Source organism: Talpa occidentalis, unplaced genomic scaffold (assembly GCF_014898055.3).
Source record: "Talpa occidentalis isolate TD23 unplaced genomic scaffold, MPIMG_talOcc4v2.1 talOcc4.14, whole genome shotgun sequence".
Lineage (NCBI taxonomy): Eukaryota > Metazoa > Chordata > Mammalia > Eulipotyphla > Talpidae > Talpa > Talpa occidentalis.
The window spans coordinates 64,541,352-64,563,355 of NW_023601433.1; the positions used below are offsets into that span (position 1 = coordinate 64,541,352).

The window sequence follows — 22,004 nt, forward strand, 5'->3', positions numbered from 1 at the left end:
TTTTTTGACATTGACGCATTTGCAACTTACTTTAAAGTAAGTTGTAATTGCAGAGTGATGCTCTCGTTTGGGTTCTTCCTTCAGGAGGCTTTCCAACAGGGCACCAGAGCAACATAAAGCTGGCAGCACCTTTCTGAGAATTTGCCCAGACACTACTCAAAGGCTGAAATACAGTTGACAGAAATGCTTCAAACCCTATATATAATTGAGGCATTAGAGCATCTCATTTCACAGAGAGGATTCATCCACCAGGGGTCAAGTTTATCAAGTGATCAGTAACTGACTTGATGATGATATAACCTTTGCTGTATCATACCATTAGCAACTTTCTCCCCATCATGAAGTTTCAAAAGGAGAATACACTACCCTCCACTTCCAGGAAAAAAATGGGAGCACTTCTCATAGTTCCAGAATTCAAAAGCTTAACTTTTTAATTTTCAAAAGTTCTTAACTCTCAAGAATTAGGTTTGTTCTAGGAGAATCTGGCTTAATACTTTGTACCTTTTTTTTTTAAGATTTATTTATTTATGCATACAAGAACTGGGGTACCAGCCAGAGGTATGGGGCTTGAGAGGATTCACCAGAGAAAGAGTGAGGAACAGAACAGGCAGATTGACTGAAATACACTGCTGAGGGGAGCAGTGGGAGAGACAGGAGAGGTCTGCTGTGCCATGTGGGTAGCTCCCTGGTTGGCCAGGGATTGAACTCATGCTGCAGTGGCTGTGGATAGCTTCATAGGTTGCGTCTTAACCCCTTGTGCCACCAGGGAGGCCCAATGCTTTATACCTTGATCTAGAAAGAGACTCTGCAAATGTGCAAAATCCTCTTTGTATCACAGATATTGCAATAAACTTCTGAGAAAGGGATTTTTGATAAAACTGGAAATTCATTTTTATTTTTACTCTATGTGCTGAGTATGTCCTTTTTATTTATTTATTTATTTATTTTTATTGTTTTGGGTTCATTTCAAGTCTTAGGTCAAAATCTTCTTCAGTTCTAAATGGGATGCTTCCTGGATTTCCATGAAATGTTAATGACTGCTCAAGGCTTACAGAGTGGAGCACTAAAGGACACTGAATACTAATGACCTGACTTTTTCAGCCTGGAGCTCAGGGACATATCTTCTGCCTATCAAACTCTTTAAGGCTCTCTAATGAGAGGGCCATTTAGGGTATTAAAAAAGGGTTACCTTTTTAAGGAAACCACTTGCTAGGATTCTATGTGGTAGGGGGGACATCTTGAGAAAAGGAGTTTTAAACCTATATAAATTCCAAGGGATTTATTTACCATTGTAATGATTCCTAGACTAGTCAAATTTCTTTTCCTTCATTAAAACTATAATGTACCCAGGCCAAGCAATATACCAAATGTCTCTCCTATTGATGCTTCCTTTTAAAAAACTTTTTTCTTCTTTCGCTGCTCTATATTTTATATCATTGATTGACCAATAATAACACCAAATATTTAATGCATTCTCACAATGTGTTAAATATTTTATATATATTCTTATATGCTATATGTAAGCCCCACAATAACCCTGCAGGTACAATTAACACTCACTTTACAGTTGAGGACAACTCAGGTTTATGAAAGGAAAGTAGGTCACATGTGACATATTCTTTCATTTGCTTATAGTTGTTTAGCTTCCAGGCAGGCATTAAGCACTGTGAGAAGCCCTGTCTACATATTATGAATAAAATAGGCATTTTCCCTGACATTATTTATTTATTTTTTATTTTTTTATTTTTTAAAGATTTATTTATTTATACAAGCACTGGGTACAGTCAGAAGCGCGGGAGGGTGAGAGAATTCACCAGAGCCAGAGCGGGGAGCAGAGCAGGCAGAAGGACCGAAGTACACTGCTGAGGGGGCCAGCGGGTGGCAGGAGAGGTCTGCGCGCCATGTGGGACCCTCCTCTGGTGGCCGGGGAGCAGCCGGGGTTCGAACTGGCAGCTGTAGAGGCCGCGGGCAGCTTCGCAACCCAGCGCTCAACCGCTGCGCCACCGGGGAGGCCCTCCCTGACTTTATTTTTATTGTGATCAAGTAAGGCAGAAAATATAAACATTTATAAGGATAATTTGAAGGGTAGCAGAATATGCTATCTACCCTCAAATATCACACTATGGTATATTGATTATTTTGAGTTGTAGTTACCTGAAAAACAACAAAAGCAGGGAGAGCCTTTTTCTGAACTTTCCTATTTTGCGTAAAAACAGATCCTCCAAAAGAAACTCAGCTGTCATAAATCCCCTGCTGGCAGTTTCATCAACCAGATAAGAAGGACTCACCACAGGAGAGACCAGAGAACTTTGTCACAAACTATCACACTTTCCATCCTTTCTCCTAAGGGCTCATTCATCTAGTTTAAATCATGTACTTTTTCCTAAGAAGCCAATGTGACCTCTCTTTTCCTTAGTAAGATGCTATTTAAATCTGATTTCTAATTCACTCATTTTTCCTTAAAGTCTCCCATGTATATATGAGGTATACATATTAATAAACTTCTGTTTTTATTCTCTTGTTAATCTGTCTTTCATTACAGGGATCTCAGCCAACAACTGAGAATGGTAGAGGAAAAACTGTTAAAGCCTCCTTACAAAGTGTAAGAGAATGAAAATGGCAAAGCTGAGATTCAAAACCTTACTCCAGAACCCACTCTCAGAGGATACCTTATAAAGTACCAGGGTGTGCCATGCTCCCTACTTGGGATTTAGGGAAGATTAAGATGATTAACATGTTCTTATTACAATCACCATATCTTGCTACCTACACCTCAGGTTTTTTCTAGAATCTTCACATTCATAATCAGAAGCATATCTTAAAAAAAGAAAAGAAAGTTAAGATGGTGCTATGAGCTCAAAGGACCTTTCATATCATGCAGATGCTAATGTTGTGTCATGTAGACGACCCCCAGCTTGGCGTTCACACGCAGTCATCATGCCGGGTGGCTGCATTAAACTCTGTGTGTGTGCATGTGTGTGTGTGCATGTAACTCTGAAAGTTGGGAAAGTAAGAAAAATTTGGTATTGGAAATTAAGAACAAGTTATTCCTGGTCATGTTATAGGACAGGGAGAGGAGCAGCCCAAACCCCGCAAACCTGCCTATTCTAAACGGGTTCTGCCATCCGCCGCATCAACACAAAACATAGGAGACTTTAATGGGAAGGAACTTTAATAAAACTAGGAAACAATACAGGTAAGGCAAAGAGTCTAGTTTCTAAATGAAGCACCCAAAGTTACCCGTCCCCTTGTGGGTAAAAGTCCATCCACCTGGGAATGGCCCAGAGCAAGGCCCCAAAGCCTGCCACAAGTCTAAAGCATCTTCCAGTGGGGACCCACAGCAAAGGGTCACAAACAACCAGACAAGCCCGGAAGGGAAAGAGCAAAATCAACATCAAGATAAAAGCTGCCATGGTCACCTCCCCACGGGTCTCACCCACATCTGTCACCCAGTCCACGACCCAACCCACATCTGTCACCCAGTCCACGACCCAAAGACAAGCGCAGTTTCTTCACGTGTCTCTAGGCTCCATGCACCTCCTCCAGGTCTCCTGGCTCCATCCTGCTTCCTTCCTCAGTCTCCTCTGCAGCTTCTCCTCTCCCTGCTCAGCTCCACCCTCCCTTGGGAGGGGCAGGGAACCTCCCCCTTTCCTGGGGACCACCCTGTTACAGTCAGAGTCCACTTAAGGAGTGAACAAGATTTACAGGTTTGAAATTGACTTGATATAATTCAAAAGAGTCTTGTGCTTACTAAAGTTCTAATGTTATCTGAAACAATATCATTAAAGAACAGTGATGAGAGAGGGAAGAGATAGAGTCTACTCTGTGGTACTCACAGCACCCATACTCGTTGTGCTGCTTTGGAAATAGTTTTCAAAGACATACTGAGAAACCAGCTGTCCATGTAGAAGAATTGCGATCTTAAACAGATAAAGAACTAATAATGTATAGATTGGGCAATAACAAATTCAGGAGGATTCACTTGCAGTTTTCAATATGGACTTAGGAGAAATTATATTTGACTTGTATAACTGCAAGATACAGAAGTGGGATCAAAGCATACAACAATTCAGCACACATTTGCTTCAGGTGATTACCATAGTTCAAGGTCATTACAAAGTACAAATTGTTAAATATATAAATATAAATAAAGTGTGGGTAGACCCAGCCCTTTGGGAGCTTACTAACATCAGGAGAGCTATACACAGGGAGTAGCCTAAACGAAAAGCAGTTACCTGTTTTTTTCTTAAAGGTCCTAAAGGGAGAATGAGCTCACATTACAGCAGTAGAGCTAGAAGTTAGATTGTGAAAAAGCAGGGCTGGAGAGATTTGAAAATAGGATTTGAAAATAAAGTCAACCATCTGGCTGACTTTAGATGTGATCGGGAATAAGCACAAAGCTATGACCAAACCGACCTCTCAAATTGACTCACAACAGTCTGGTCACATGGTTGGTCCTACCTTTTAAAAATGAAGTTCAAGTCAATTGCAAATTGCATGAGTGTGGAAAACACAATTCTAAAAATACAAAATCAGCCGTTAAGATGGATGTTGAGATTTCTGAATATATTTTACTTTGTAGACCAACAAAAAATCTAGGTCACTGCTTTATTGTTCAACATGTTAAAAAGTCATTTATATCAAAACTTTGTTAACAGAGTTTATACTTCTGTTTGAGACACAGGGCAAGCTAGGGTTATTAGGCAGTTTTAAGGACAGTGTAGGAGGGGACCTCTGAAGAATTTAGGGAGGCTTTAGAGATAAGGACAACCAAGGGAATGTAACCAATTCCACTGGGAAAAACAAACATCCCAGGACCATTGTTAACAAAATGGGAAAAACAAACATTCCAGGACCACGGACAATATCCAGGATGGTCCTGGTTTTCTTCAGGTGATAAAGTGTGGAGATGCTCTCCCAGAAGGCTAGGCCATAAAGATAAAGATGTAACAAATGGGGAAAGAGAAAGCTGTTAGATAAGGAATGTGAAGATCCCCCACTCAGTAGCAGATTAAGTGAGACAGCCGAAAACTGACCAATCACAAAGAGACTGGTGGAGCTTTAGAATAATCAGGGAAAGAAAGTATATATTCCCTGAGACACGACTCCACTTTGGCTTCCTTGCCCCTCCCAGGCCTGGTTTCCTGGCCTGGGAGTCCCACTTTATTTCTGCTCTTTTTCTCCTCAATAAACTTTTTCTTCTTCTAAACAAACCTGCCTCTTCTTGCTTGCTTGCCTGAGCGTCTGCAAAGTTCCTGCTGCGGCTTCGTGAGACACCAACCCATGCTGGGGCTCAGCGCTGCCCCTGCAGCCTGAGATCTGTTCCTGGCTGAGAGACTAGGCCTGACAATTCCGGTATCATGTTTAGTTACATGTTTTGTAGGGGAGGAAAAGGGAGGAGTAAGAAACTTTTTTTTGTAGATATTTTTATGGCAACATACTTGGTCTTGAATTAACACTCCGAACCCCATGAAAACAGTTCTCTTACGGTATGCTGAATCAATCTTCTCCATAATTCTACCAACATGCTACTTTGTGAAGCATTTCCTAAGGAAAATATTCTTGTACACTTTGTGTTTATGGCACTTTTTTAAATAAAAGATTTCATTATTTCATTATCTTTTCCTTACCAAACCAAGTTCTAATTGTATGTTTCAGGAAAAGCAATGCAATATGCGACATTGCATAGGGCTCCTTCTGTACATGGAAGGGTGTCTGTCCTGCACAGATGGAAGAACAAGTAGGAGGCCAGTTCTGAGAACCAACATTTAATGAGCCTGATACACATGCACAAATGGCCCCTAAGTGCTCCTCAACAGCCATGCAGGCAAGCTCCCATCTCAGGCGCTCTTTCAGAACAGCTCTCATAGCTCTTGTATGGTAAAATTCATCATCTGCATTTTGGCTTCAGCCCCAGACTCAGCTCCTATTTCTTCATGGCCTCTGGGAACTGTCCTCTTATAATCCCCTTTTGGCCTCTGGCTTCCCTCCATGTCCTGACTTTTCATCTCTGCCCTCAGGCTTGCCCAAGCAGAGAATTATTTAGTTCTACCCTGAGCTTGTCAGCCCTTATTTAGTTCCATCTGGGGGCTAAACAATCTGAAGAAAGGGCGATGTGTAACTTTTCATTCTGTCTATAATCGGGTTGATAGATTTTCAGGCGACTCATAGTTAATGGTAGTCAGGCCTTAGAGCATAATCTTTAACTTAACAAAGTGATTTGACTAGATTGTCTCTTGAAAGCAAATGACAAGCTGCAGACTTATACCAAGTTAACTCCTTTACTATTGTAAATAATGCACTGGAAGTTTGTAAACCTATAATGTTAACGATTAATGGTTTCTGCTCTCTGTGACCTATTCTCCATGGTGAAAAGATCGAAGAATGTTCAAACAGAACAAACTGAATAGGAAGCGTAGCCCTTTTCTTTTTTTTGAAAATTTTATTTATTTTTTAAAGATTTATTTATTTATGCATACAAGAACTGGGGTACAGGCCAGAGGTGTAGGGAGTGAGAGGATTTACCAGAAACAGAGTGGGGAGCAGAATAGGAAGATCTACTGAAATACACTGCTGAGGGGAGTAGCGGGCAAGACAGGAGAGGTCTGCTGTGCCATGTGGGTCACCTCCCTGATTGGTCCTTTTCAAAAATGTGGCATAATCCATATGAAATACACCACAAAGGCAAAACTGGGGCTTATCAATGTTCACGTGTTTCTCTAGGCAGAGGCTTGGGATGAAAACTATTATAGTTTTATTGTTACTCATGGCCTTGCTATCTTTATTACAGATGCCAACTACTTTTAGAAAAAATATTAATTGTATGCTAGGAAAATGTTAAACTGATAATAATAATTTATTATTGCTTCTCAGCCTTTTGTCTAAGATCAAGCATAGCATCTGTTCTTACCAGTTTAATAATAATAATAGTGATCATGTATTGAGATAGTATCATATAACAGATTCTTTTTGAGCATTTCACATAGGGGAATATTCATTAAAAACTCAATGATATTATGTCCTTTTTATGATAAAAGAGGCTGGCTAGGAGAAGTGGTTTAGTCTAATAATAATAATGCTAAATCCACAAATAACCAACTACCAAATGCCTTCTGGTATACTCTATTTTCTTTTCAGCTCACATAAATTTTTCACCTTTTACAAATGCCTCCTGTCAAAAGCAAAACACTTCCTTTAAGATGTTCTAGTGGGAACTCAGCCACACTTGGAGGAGACAGACTTAAAATAAAAGACAATGGAAAATAAACAAAAAAATGTCAAAAATAAGATGCTTGAAGTCAACCTGAGATAGTCTCTGATCCTGAACCCAGAAAACTGACTATTCTTTCCAAATCCTTATTCAAACTCTGAGTCTGGACCTACCTGTAAAACTATTTAAAAAGATTCTGGATTCCTTTGGATGAAAGCATGTCTCTGTCATTGTTTCATACTCTATAAAGTGTATGGATCACAGATTAAGTTGGTCTATAAATTAATCACAAGCACAAAGTGGAAATGCATAGTTGTGATCAGTTATGAAGGAGAATCTCATTGAAGTACAGCAGCAGGTCATTCAGGGAAGGTATTCCTTGAAGAAGGGATGTCTGATTTGTGATATGAAGGATTAAAAACATTAACTAGGAGTAGCAAAGGATAGAGAAAGGATAGTGTTGTCCAAGATCTGTGGCTAAAGTAAGCACAGTACATATAATGATGTAAAAGACCAAGATAGAAAAAAGAACCAAGGAGAGGTGTGTTGTGCAGTGAGGCCAGAGAAGTAGAGAGTGGTCAGGCCTTGAGCTTTTGTTTTCAATGTAATAAAAAGAACAATAGATGCCCAAAAGATATGAGTAAGGGTGAGAGTGATAGAAGGGAATCGTGACCATAAATGGTAGTCCAATTTCCATTTTTAAAAAATCAGTCCAGTTATTGTGTAGAGAAAAGATGAAGACACCAGCATGGTACATGATAACCAGGTGAAGGTGATGGTAATAGTCCAATGGAGAGATAATGGGGAAGCAAACAAATTGCACCCAATAATAGTCAGTCCTGATTGATTGTGTGCAATATGTCAGCAGACATTTCCTTGTTCTAGAGAAAGAGGTTTCTGAAATACAAACAAAACTTGAGGACGGACTGATATGTAGATGAGGAGGAAGGAGCTGAAAGAACAAATAGAAAACAAAGAAATCAAGTATAAGAATCATCTATAATTTCAAAATACTGGTAAAGGTAAGACATTGAACAAAATGCAAATTGAAAATGTCTTTTGGATCTGGCATGTGTGCTGTTGCTGATGACAAGATCAGTGTTAAAGATGTAGGTGGAAGATAGTATATGGACAACTCTTTCCAGAATATGGCTGGATAGTAGAGGAGAAAGCATCTTTGAGTGTGTATGAAATGAATTGAAAAATAAAATCAAGATAGTATGTTAAAAGACTGATTTTTAGAATGAGTAGGTTTACAAGGAATCCATGTTGCAAGCTAAAGGAATAGTTTGTTATTAAGAATACTGATCTATGAATTCTGAGGCATGAAAACATTTTGTTTCAGCCCCAAAAGATGAAAAGAATTAAGAGTTTAAAATAGACACCAGCTTCTAGTTAGCAACATGTTTGTGCCTAAGTTAAAGTAGAGTCATCCACAAGATTGAGTTAGCTCCCAGAACACTGGGAAAATTCCAGTAACCCAGAGGGAATCTGTTAGTAATTTGTGTGGCCGTTCGGTTGGCATCACACTGAGAGTGAAGATGGAAGAAAGAATAGGAATCCCTGGTTCAGGGTTCATTCATGACCCTAATCACCCAAAGAAATTTTATTTTCAAATTTCTGGCTCTGTTGCAAAATGTTTAGGTCTAAATGTTTAGGTTCCAAACATTTAGAATTGGGAAGTCAGACACCAGTGATTGTCCTTAATAAATCCTGTTGGATACAGAATCAGACTCATGGCTTTAGAAAACTAAAAAACATTATCAAATTATAATGCAGAAGCCTAACGTTATCCATCATCTTGCCACTTTTCCTTTTCTCTGGAACTGTTGAGCATACCCTGTCCCACTTCAGCCCAGTGTCTCTCTTCCAGAATGCTCTGTTGGGCTCCTTAGTCTGAGCCTTCATTATGTCACACCTGGCTTACTGCAGTAAAAGCCCTTCTGTTACTCATTTTGCTTGCAATTACCAGATTAATCACCCTAAATTTTTTTTTATATGTATGACAGTGGGCAATGGAAACTGTCTTGAGATTAGATGCCTAGTTTCCACATTCACTAATGGTGACACCTTAGAAAATTCCACCAAACTCTCCATACCTCTACCTCTTTATGGTATTAAATGGGTAAAACAAATATAGTGAAATCACCTCCAGGAACTAAGTAGAGTTGTTGTTTAGCATTATAAATATGATGCCTATATTTAACCGTGAATTACTTCACATCACTTATAAGACAATCTAAACTCCTACAGAGTATGACATCAGTCCCCCGCAAATGGTTCACTAGTCCTCCTTCTGAGACTTTGTAATGGCTCTGCAGACACTTGTCAACACCCAAACCTTTCTCTCCTCCTGTATGAATTCTTCCTGTTCTTCTACAGTCCTTCTTGAAGACTCCACGAGCCTCCTTTCCCTCCTTCATGAAACCTTCCTTTACATCTCCATTTTTCAGGGATCTAGACCTCCTCTAAGTCTTAACAGAGATCTATCTTTTTATGCCATAAACCATATTTTATCGTTAGTCCTCTAACTTTGCATATAAGTCACCTGTCATCATGTATATTAAAGGTTTGGGAGAGGGCTGTATCTCATTACACTAAGATAAGAGAGAAACATCAAAAAAACATAGCATGTAGTAGTTACATGTACATATGTAAAAATACTCACAAAAATTTGCTTTGCTATGTATGGTCAGCTTGGGAACACTACATTCCTCTTAATATTCAATGAGATACACACCCTGCCACATCCTAAGGGGCTCCTCTGAGGGAGGAGGAGGAAGATAATTACCAAACTTGAAGCTGGTTGTGATCTCAGAAATGCTCCTTACTGTACAGAAGAGAAAACAGGGAACTAAAGATTTCTTCAGAATCACTGGTCAGGCACTCACAGAGCTAAGACTGCACCCTTAAATCCTTAAATCCTTAAATGTTTTATTTGCTGTATGCCTTGGATGTGGCTGTTATGAGACCTTTCCATCCTTATGCTGCTTCTTCCAACCTCTTAATCCCTATATTTTCCTTCAGTTTCCCATTGAGATTTCATCTTTATATTTACATAGTAACAAAACTACTCCACTGGATGATGTCAGAGACAAACAAGCAATGATTGGACAGTAAAGCAGTATATCTAAATAATGACCAAAACATACTGGCTAGATTTGCACATGCTATTAAAATACATGAATGAAACAACTAATGTGATCCCTGAAAGAGGGACAGGAATAGAGAAACCTGATTACAAAGCCAAATTGTCAATAAATATGAATATGTAAGGGGTGCAATGAATGGAGGAATAAGAAGTGAATGGAAAAGAGGAACTGTTCAAAATTGACTACTGTATCTAAAGGGACAAAAAGAATGGAGGCACTTGCACTTTCACTTTTAGAAAACTATATCCTTTCAAGGCTAACTGAAAATGTATGATACAGAATAGTGCTCACACTTTTCAATTTCAAAAGTCAATGCAAGGGTACAGTAATCAACACTGTGTGATATGCTGGCAAAAGAATAGACAAATCAATGAAATAAAACTAAGAGTCCAGAAATAAACCCTTACGCTTTTTATAAATTGACTTTTGACAAGGCTGCCAAGATAATTCAAGAAAGAAAAGATTATTATTTTATTTCCCTCAAAAAAATAATATCTAGTTGGGACAACTGGATATGAAGCTAGGTCCCTACCTCATACCATATACAAAAAAAAATAATTGAAATTAATTCATAGATCTAAACATAAATTCTTCAAGGATAATATTTCAAGGGGTAATACTTCAAAGGATAATACTTCAAGGTCATTTTCATGACCCTGGGCCAGGGAATGGCTTCTTAAATATAATATCAACAGCACAAGGGCAAAAGAAAAATAAGTACATTTGTGATTAAAATGTACAAGTTTTGGTCTTCAAAAGATACTGTCAAAAAAGTGGAAATGATATTGGAGATACTATTTTCAAACTGAATATCAGATAAGAAACTTACATCTAAAATCTAAAAGAACTTTTACAATTTAACTATAAAATGAGTCTAATTTAAAATAAGCAAAAGGGGGTCTCCCTGGTGGCGCAAGGGGTTGAGTCTCACCACTATGAAGCATTCTGCTGCCACTGCAGCATGAGATTGATCCCTGGCCAGGGAGCTGACTCACATGGCTCAGTAGACCTCTCCTTTCTTGCCTGCTGCTCCCCTCAGCAGTGTATTTCAGTCAATCTGCCTGTTCTGCTCCCCACTCTGTCTCTGGTGAATCCTCTCACCCCCTGCAACTCTGGCCTACACCTCAGCTCTTGTATGCATAAATAAATAAATCTTTAAAAAAGGTAAAAGATTGGAAAAGATATTTCTCCAAAGAAAATATACAAATAGCCCATTGATGGGCTATTTCTCAAAATGTTAAACCTAAAATTACCATGTAACCCATCAATTCCACTGCTAGGTTTATACAAGAGAAATTATAAAATATATTCACCAAAAAACCCCTAAGTGTCCATAGTAATAATATTCATAATAACCAAAAACTGGAAACAAATCAAGTGTTTATTATTAATGAATGATAAACAAAATATGGCATATCTTTTTTTATTTGACAGTAAAAAAAAGAGGAATGAAGTGCTCCAAAGAAAATATACAAAAAGCCCATGAAAGATACTCAACATTTGTAATCATTAATAAAATGCAAATCCAAAGCACAATGAGATACCACTTCATACTCACTAATATGGCTAAAATTTAAAAGAGAAAATAACAAGTGATCGACATAAGAGCACAGTAGGAATAGCAGTAAGAAAGAAACTTGAAGAGATAAGCAGGCCAGACCACAAAGGGCTTTGTTATCATTCCTGTGAGTGATTTTGGTGGTGGTGAGTAGTTGGGAGCAGTTCACATAAATGATCGTGTATGGTGGAGTGATGTAGTTGCAGGGAAAGACTGCACTGGATGAAAACTACACAGTAGGGGGCCTCCCCAGTGGTGCAGTGGTTGAGCGCTGGGTTGCGAAGCTGCCCACAGCCTCTGCAGCGCCGGTTCGATCCCCAGCCGCCGGGCGAGAGTCCCACATGGTATGGCAGACCTCTCCTGCCGCCCGCTGCTCCCCTCAGCAGTGTATTTATTTCATCAGTCTGCCTGTTCTGCTCCCTGCTCTGGCTCTGGTGAATTCCCTCACCTTCCCGCACTTCTGACTGTACCCAGTGCTTGTATAAATAAATGAATAAATCTTTAAAAAAAATAATAAAATAAAATTAAAAAATTGCGTTTAAAAAAAAAAAAACTACACAGTAGGGAAAATGGCAAAGGAAACTATAATGCAATCCATCCTACATAATACTATCAGGAGAGGTAAAGAAAAATAGATTGCAAAGATATAAATGAAATAGAATGATGCAGTTGGGCTGATTGGATCTGGGAGATTAGGGGAAGCTCTAATCAATGTCATTTGGATTTTTGACCTGCACAATTCACTGCAGGTAAGATTTTTTTTTTTTTTTTTTGTGGACCCTCACGGTGGCCGGGGAACGAACCAGTGCTGCAGAGGCTGCGAGCAGCCTTGCAGCCCAGTGCTCAACCGCTGTGCCACGAGGGGAGGCCCTGCAGGTAAGATTTTTTTTTTTTTGTCTTTTTTAAAATTTTTATTTATTTATTTTTATTTATTTATTTATTTTTAATTAATAAATTTATTTTTATATTCCCCATACAATTGCAATCCCCCCATTCTCCTGCAGGTAAGATTTTGACCAAGCCAAGGGACAATGAATTAAACCATGGAGTGTTTTCCATGTTGAATCTGACATGACAGTGGGAAATCCAAGAAAAACTGCCTATGAGGCAGGCAGACTATTTATTAGTTTTCAATTCACTTATTAACAAAATTGTATCACAAAATTCACAAATTGCTGTGCAGGTTAAATGTGATCAAATGAGCAGCTCACTGCATGTGGCATGAATTGAGCCCTCATTATGAATTCATTTGCTTCCTTTCCTTCTAGATCCAATCCATTAATCATTCACATCTTAACATGAACTTGTACATTGCATGTCAATGGAGGTCTGGCATAGAGAAAATAGAGACTTGAGGAAGAATGAGAGAGAAAATTTGGAACGTGGAAACTTGACATGGTTCGTAGCCACTGGGTCATTGAGGCATTGCATTGAGAAGCAAGAGATAAATGAAGAAGGAGGTGGGACAATTTGTAGAAAATGAAAAAAGGGAGGGGGGACAAGAGCCTGATATAAGGCACCTGAAACTGAGTGGATGTTGAAATACACATGAAATTAAAAAATAAATAAATGAAAACTTCACATACTTTGCAATTTTGCTGAAGGTTCATCTATCTATGCATCCCACACATAAAGCTCTGTTTCATAACCTGGCAGTCAAAGAAAAGTTCAGCAAGGTTATATGATCCCATATTCAATACAGGATTAACAAAAATTTCAGTCTAAGAAGAAAGAAAAAAGTCCAAATTCAGTCAGCAATTTGGATAACTGAATTTTCCCATTATTAGCTAATGTGGGCACCAATATTTTTAATTTTATGAAAGATGAGCTCATATGTTTGAGTAGAATATAAGAACTAAATGGGGGTAAAATAAGTTATAAAAGAATATGATTACCAAACCAAAAAGCAGGAAATTAACTGAAATGTAAATTCAGAAGAGAAGACACAGAAACACTGAAGAGCTGTATACAAGGACATCGTACTTGTGTTTCAACAATGGAATGAACCAATGAAGACATTGAAATGTAATAAGGAGCAGAGTTGAAGGGCATGGCAGTCCAGAAATAGACTTATAAGATAGCATAAAACAACATTGTTAATACTGAGGACAGCTTGGGAGATAAGTTTTGAAATAAAATATAAAAGATCAGCAAATTCCATGTGGTTGGATGCATTTTTATGGCAAAGTTTATATTCTGAAAACTAAGAGTGGCACTAGTCCTTAAATGTATAAGAGCCAGTTCCTATTATTAAATACAGCAAGAGTAATGGCATGGTGAGGGTTTTGTTACTTCTCTAAATGCACAGGCATGCTATGTGGCATGACAAATGGAAGATGATATGACAGGATATTAACAATGAAAAATGGTCTCGATGCAGAGGAAACAAGGAAAAGAAGCTTTTTCACTCTGACAACTGACCCAAAACACCTATCATAAAGTATACACATCTTCTTAAATTAAAAAAAAATATGTATCGCTTTGAGTCATCATCATGTCAACCCCATGTGAATCATAAAGCGTAAACATTTAAAGAGTGTGAGGAGGAAGGGATCAGGAGCTCAGAAAAATAAACATGGTTTGGCATAATCAAAAGAAGCCCCAAATAAGATGATTTTTGCTTCTCTCCAAGAAATCTGTACAACAAAACAAATGTCTGGGACATAACCATGTTCAGTAAGTGTTGACTGAATGAAGGAAAGTATAACCTCATGAAATGCTATCCAAAATCAACCATATCTGTTTTTGAAGAAATATTTCAGGAGACAACTGAAAACTTTGTTAGTTAAAGCAAGTTTCATTGCTCCATTCTATACTTTCTCTAAAAACATTGATTAATTTAACCACATGTTTTATTTCCAGAATTTATATATTCTTTCACAAATGTAAAACATTAAACAGCACTGGGTTAATTATGTAAATGTCATGTAGTCAAAACCTACCAAATGTGGTATGCTACATAAGTTTATTTAGTTTAACATTGTATTTTTTTCTAAGGCACTAAAATAAAAATGAAATCAACACACTGGCTGTTTTATACAACCCATTTTTTAGAAAGATCAATTAATGTGCTAATATAGCATTGGAGTTTGTTCTTACATATCCAACACAAATTCTGTGCAAAGAATTTTAATCTCATAAAACCTGAGGGGATAATTTAAGATTTAATAAAATTGTTATCAGTAATAGTTATCTGTATCAAAGTAATCAGGTACAAAATACGTTTTACATGTAAAACAAAATCCATTTCACACTCTCCTTTGTGAGAACCTTGAAGTGTGCATTTGTATAATAGGATTGTTTTCTGCCCCCAAGTTTTCAGCAAATATGTGATTGATAATATCCAATTATTCTGGATTCAAGTTCACATCAATGAAACAGGAGGCCATACAAAGAAATCGATGGTATTAGAGAGTACAAAGGTAACTAAACAAAATCATAGTATGAGTGTTTCTGAGAGAAATTGAAACTTAAATGAAAATTAAGAACTGTTGTTTGTATATCCATTAGTTTTCAGTAATTGATTACACAATTTAATACAGTTCTTTTAAGTTAACTGACAGAGGAAAGCTAAGACAGTTATTACATGAAAGCTAACTAGGGAACTTAAGACTAATTATTGATGTTCTAAGATCTTCTACTGGGATCAAACCTGCTTCCAAGAAGTCTGGAGCGTCACAAAGGAGCTTTCAAGGGTGCAATACAGCAAGTGGGGAAAGGGAAGAGGATGTTTCATATCGTGTTTAAGTTTCAGCATCTTGGTGTTTTTCTCAAATATCTGAGCAGTACGTTTAAGCAGATGTTTAAGCAGTACGTTTAAGCAGATGTTTAAGCAGTACGTTTAACAGTACTGTTTAAGCAGATGATAATGCATCTCAGTTTCTAAAAATGAGAGAGGATGTAAAGAACCATAATTTCTTCAGCTCATTTTCTGATAGATTTTCCACAGATTATTGTATGTGGATTGCCTTGTGCTTAGGGGAAACATTTTAATAAGAGAATCAATTAATGATTTTAAAACCAAGAGAATTAATTAATGATTTTAAAAACAGAAGGTGGACAGCACACTTAGCTATATTCCTAGCTATATGTAATGAAATTAGAGGCCGAGAAAAAGCAGGAGGTAGGACATGCTCAACTTTAATTTAAATCTCTTTTTAGGTTCAACTAGAATCTCACAGAAACACCAATTAGGATGTCTGGGAGGGAAAACTCTCAGATGATAACTATGCTCTCAGGGAAGTTAATCAAATCCCAAAGCAAACAGAGCCTCAGGTCCAAAGAGTTCTTAGAAATATTTTCATCCTCTCTGGGATCCTAAACTCCCTGAGAATCTGAGAAAAGTTAGGGATCTTTTTCCCAGAAACATGTACAAATTTTATACGTAATATCACTAACTTCATGGAACCACTGAAGTGGACCTCAGACGTTTCCAGATAAAGGCTGAGGAGAAATTAGGGATGCAAAGCTCAAGCTAAAAGGTGTCAGATTCACAATTAGGTGCTAGATGAATAAAAGGTTAAGAATTATATAAAGAGAGCAAATACTGTTAAGTAGTAGTGAGGGAAGATTTCTGAGAAGACAGAATTTCAGAGGGCCATATTTCTTCCTATTTTTCATTTTATTGAGGTAACACTGGTTACAAAACTGTATGACTCAAAGGTATAAGATCACACCTCTTCAGATGCATGTCACCACGACACACCCACCATCAAGGCACCCATAAAGGGCCATCATTTTTACAGAAGCTAGATTTAAACTGTACTTACCTTAATGGGGGGAGGGTCCATTTTATCTTAACACTGATATTTATCTTAGACCAAGGAAACATCTTCTGCATTTGGATGTCCCAATGTCAGCTCAGACACAGCCTGTCCAATATAGACTTACCATCTTGAAAGCAACTTCCCTTTGAAATGTTTGTATTTGTCAGTAGAATTACTATGATTCCAATCAATCAGACACAAAATTTCTCATTTGTTTTTGGTGCTTTGTTTTTCTTCTTCAATTGAAAACTAGGAATCAACAAGGAACTAATTCCTACCAATCCTCAGTCATGTCTGCTATAGCTATTTAGTCGCCACATACTGGGCCTGGAGATACAAAGATAAATAAAATCTGCCATGCCCCTCAGGAGCTCACAGTCGAGTGTCTCTTCCCTTATATTTTGATAGTTACCTTTGAGGTTTTAAATCTTCATCATTCTACAGTCACCTGCCTACAATCAGATCCTAAATGCACTATTTCCTTTAGTCTACTCTACTTAAGAGCTCAATTCGGGCCTCCCTGGTGGCACAAGGGGTTAAGTACTGCACTATGAAGCAATCCGCAGCCTCTGCAGTATGAGTTCAATCCCCAGCCAGAGAGCTACCCACATGGTGAAGCAGACCTCTCCTGTCTCACCCGTTGCTCCCCTCAGCAGTGTATTTCAGTCAGTCTGCCTGTTCTGTTCCCCTCTCTGTCTCTGGTGGATCCTCTCACCACCCCCCAACCCCCACATCTCTGGCCTGTATCCCAGCTCTTGCGTGCATGAATAAATAAATCTTTATATAAAAAAAACCTCAATTCATTTGAGGTCATTGTAACATTTGACTGACTGAATATGTTCATAAAATAATACATTCATCATGTAATTCCCTTGCTAGGAAGATCTCTATTGGGATCCTGGTTTTGACAGAAAACCTGGAGATGATCAAAGCCTGGTACATCTACAGGTCCACACTGTGATAAAGTTATCACCTTTATCCCAAGTACCCTCTGTACAAGTTCACCGCTCCTATCAAATTGGTGCTGAAACATACTCATGTTTATTCCTGGTCTGACATGCCTGTATTTGTCTCTCCCTCCCTTTCTAATCATCCTGAGTTACAGCTCAAATCCTTGCTCTTCCCACAAAATATTCCAAGAAATTATATCCTACAATGATCATGCATTGATATAGTGTAGTAGCTGCAAAAATCACACATTTGACACTAAATACTAAATATTCAGTGTTTTTTTGAAAGGAGTCTACTGTGTTTTGATGTAATACACCATAAATGAACATTTATTGATAAATCAAATTTATCTCCTTTGCTACCAAGCGGCATATTTGTTCAAAATAACTGAAAAGTTCTCTTATGTTAAGGTCACATGGCCAGAGAAGTCTTATAATTTTTAACTAATTCCTAGGTGTCAATTTTGGGAAGCTTCAACTATCATATTGCAGCTGGATTTAGAATATATTTACTTGCTCATGTAATTCTAAATTTAATGTAACTTTTATATTCTGGTCAAAGAATATTACCACCTTTTTAAAGCTCACATTTCACTTTTCCTCAATTTGGTATAAAATGCTGTACATAAATAAAATGGAAACTATTAGCTACATGACATCTTTAATAATAGGGGAACTTTCTATAATACCAGCATTATAAATAATCCAGAAACTCCCCACATGTGAGCAGCTATATTAAGAAAAACTTACAAATATGGATCATTTATTATGATTCAATTGTATGTCTATTAAGGGTTTATATAATTTAGTTTATATGTCATAAAAAGAACATTACAATGGTCAAGTAAATCAATAAATGTCACCAAGAATATTGTCTCAAACGACAACAAACAGCAAGTGTTATTGTCCCAGATGTTTACTGGATTGGCCCTGAAGTGACAGATAGGCCATCGGGTGATCATCATGATTACTGATGCACTTTTTATACCAGTGTGGTACTAGGGAAAAATGGCTATTCTGTCTGCTTTCCATCCATCTATACAGCTTCTATTCATCATAATTTGCAGCAGTGACTCTCATGCAGCTTTGGATTTAAAAAGACTCCTGATTTTTTTTTTTTAAAGAGGGAAAGAGAAAGGAAAAACCTTTAAAGACAATTCTTTTTTTTAATTGAGTTAGACATTGTATGTGAAAATTACATCATTTAAGACTCAAAATGAGATTACCTTATTCCAGAGAGGATTGACTTTTGTTTTTATCGGCGGGCATCTTGGCTAAGGGCAGGTCTAAATCCAATTGAGGATGGGAATGACTCAAATTTGGGCTTCAGTTTTTTAGAGAACTGGTCTTTTCTAGCAATTTGATTGCTAGAAGCGCTTAGCTTCCTGCCTTTTAGCCATGCTTCTGCATTTACATTCCGAAAGTCCCCTGTGAGAAAAAGCAGCTCCAAGTGCAGGGCTCCTGTACCTTAGCTTTCCTCCTGGATCTTGGTCCTATAAATTCTCCCTGCCTTGGTATATTGCCAATGCCCTCAAACAGGTATTTAGTATAGTTTGTTCTATTTGTATTATGCCCATGAGGCATGGTCTAAATCATCTTTACTGTCACAGGTAGTGTAACAGGGTGGTCCCCAGGAAAGGGGGAGGTTCCAGCTTCCCTGCCCCACCCAAGGAAGGGTGGAGCGGAGCAGGAAGAGGAGAAGCAGAAGAAGAGACTAAGGAAGGAAGGAAGCAGGATGGAGCCAGGAGACCTGGAGGAGGCGCATGGAGCCTAGAGACACGTAAAGAAACTGCGCTTGTCTTTTGGTCGTGGACTGGGTGACACAGATGTGGGTGAGACCCGTGGGGAGGTGACCATGGCAGCTTTTATCTTGATGTTGATTTTGCTCTTTTCCTTCCGGGCTTGTCCGGTTGTTTGTGACCCTTTGCTGTGGGTCCCCACTGGAAGATGCTTTAGACTTGTAGCAGGCTTTGGGGCCTTGCTCTGGGCCAATCCCATTTGGATGGACTTTTACCCACGAGGGGATGGGTAACTTTGGGTGCTTCATTTAGAAACTAGACTCTTTGCCTTACCTGTATTGTCTCCTAGTTTTATTAAAGTTCCTTCCCATTAAAGTCTCCTATGTTTTGTGTTGATGCGGCGGATGGCAGAACCCATTTAGAATAGGCAGGTTTGCAGGGTTTTTGGGCTGCCCCTCTCCCTGTCCTATAACAGTAGGAACTCTTTAATCCCTACTTTGATTATTGGTGTCACTATCTAGTCTTTTTAGCTAATTATCTTGGATTGATTTTCAGTAGCTCAATATCTCAATATCTCCATCCTTTTTTGCCTATCTGCAAGTGTAGAAGGGCTTCTCAACATCAGATTCTTTTACACTTATTGACCCTGTGATCACTTAGGTTACAATTTCCCATGCACCTTTATATATGGTGTCTCTATCACTAGGATCTCCCAAAACTACTCTTAAGTAGGACTGGGTCTTAGTCTGGTCAGACTGCTATATCAGAAAATCATAGTCTGGGTGGCTTATAAACAACAGAGTTATTTTCACAGTTCTGGAGGCTGAGAAATCCAAGATTAAGGTACCAGCAGATTTGGCTCCTGATTTTTAAAGAGCCATTTTGCTGTGTTCTCAGATGGTGGAAGCAGTGTGATGTCCCTAGGGTCTGTATTGTAAGGTCAGACCCCACCTCCAGATACCCTCTACTTTAGGGATTAGGTTTTCAGTTTAAGATTTTTGAGTGGACACATTCAGTCTGTGGCAGACTGTGTAGCATAAACTATCCTGGAAATGAAATAGTTAAGCAGGGGTGCAAGTATTCATGTACCCCCACAGCATGTTGTTTTAACACAATTGATTTCTGTCTGGCTGGGTTCCAAGTTATCCTAGCAGAGAAGACAGCTCTATAATCATCAACTGATAACCTGGTCTTAACAGGTTGATGGCTTCTCCCCAGGTGATTACCTGAAACAACTCACACTCCTGAATGTTGCTTGTGTTAAAAATCTACTGAGAAAAACTGGAAGTGAATATGCAGAAAGGAACACAGTTTTTATCCTAAAGTAATAAGATTGTGGGTGATTTTTTCCGCATCTGTTTTTCTAATGCCCTGATTATTACTACATTTTATTTATAAAACAAATAAATAAATGTCAAATACAAATGGTACAAAGAAATAGCAATATTTTCTAAAATGCAATTAAAATGTATAACAAAAACTCTGTTTTGAACTTGGGATTTTTACATTAATTCCAAGTAGTGTGCTTACACATACAAATTTCTATGTAAAATCTGGAGATGGAGTGCCATGTGCCTCCTGAGACAGCCCTAGAATTAAATGACCCTGATTGTCAGTTGGTTCTTTCTATTTTCCTTTGTAACAACATGCTGCTTATTTTCCCTACAAAGCAAATGTACAAAACATTTTTATCTCATAGTATTTATGAAGAAGTTTTTTACCTAAAATTCTCATATTCTTCTGATTGTCGCTTCCATGGACAGTTCTGTATATTTGTGATAATCTGAAGATAGTCATTCTCTGAATACCTAAAAGTCAAATGTCAATGAAATTAGAAAATAAAGATCTCACACATTACTAAACAAACATAAGTCTTTTAAAGAACACTCATAAACAATTCATTTTAGCCTTCTAAACTTTTTCTGAAATAAGGTGGTGTAAATTATTTACAATGTCCAAATATGGAAACAACCTAAATACCCCAGAATAGATAAGTGGATTAAGAAGATGTGGTGCATATACACTATGAAATACTACTCAGCGATCAAAAAAGATAAAATCATGCCACTTGTGGGCGACATGGACAGAACTGGCAGGGGTTATTCAGCTGCCCCTTCCTCTCATAGGTTGTAGTACAGTTTAATTACAGTTTTATTAATCCCTTCTACCACGCCAGTGCTCTTGATACTTGGCATCCATCTGCCATTCAAGGGTCACTGTCTTTGTTTAGATAGAATTAGTTTGTAAATAAATGGAGAAGATGGCACAATACCATCACAATTTGTGAAGTGCGGGGATGGCTGACATGACCAGCCCATCTGACCAGGAAAAATCACATGTATGCTACACTTGTGGGCTTACATAGTGGGATAAGAGTGTCTCTATAAAAGTTGCCTTTGTAAAGTAAAGTAAAATGCTCTAAATCACATCATACTTTCCATAAATTTACATTTATAGTTGGTTTTCAGGTTAAAAAATATATACAAGGCCCCATAATTTGAGAGACAATTATTCCCATGATATTAACCCCTTTTGTATGAATGACAAAAGTAAGAGTTCTGAGAAGATAAACAACTCGCTCAATATTGTATTGTAAGTTGATGAACAAAGAATTAAGCTCATGTCTTTT

General features: G+C 38.0%; 1 protein-coding gene and 1 pseudogene across 1 annotated transcript in view; one reads left to right on the forward strand and one right to left on the reverse strand.

Annotated features, from left to right (window-relative positions):
* The window catches only part of ST8SIA6 (ST8 alpha-N-acetyl-neuraminide alpha-2,8-sialyltransferase 6), a 125,169-nt gene that overhangs the window by 14,269 nt on the left and 88,896 nt on the right, over window positions 1-22,004 (reverse strand). The window contains exon 5 of the mRNA XM_037509840.2: window positions 21,097-21,183. Coding sequence (XP_037365737.1) covers window positions 21,097-21,183 — 87 coding nt within the window. The remainder of the gene's footprint in view (window positions 1-21,096; window positions 21,184-22,004) is intronic.
* On the forward strand, window positions 6,862-6,982 carry LOC119245429 (U2 spliceosomal RNA; annotated as a pseudogene).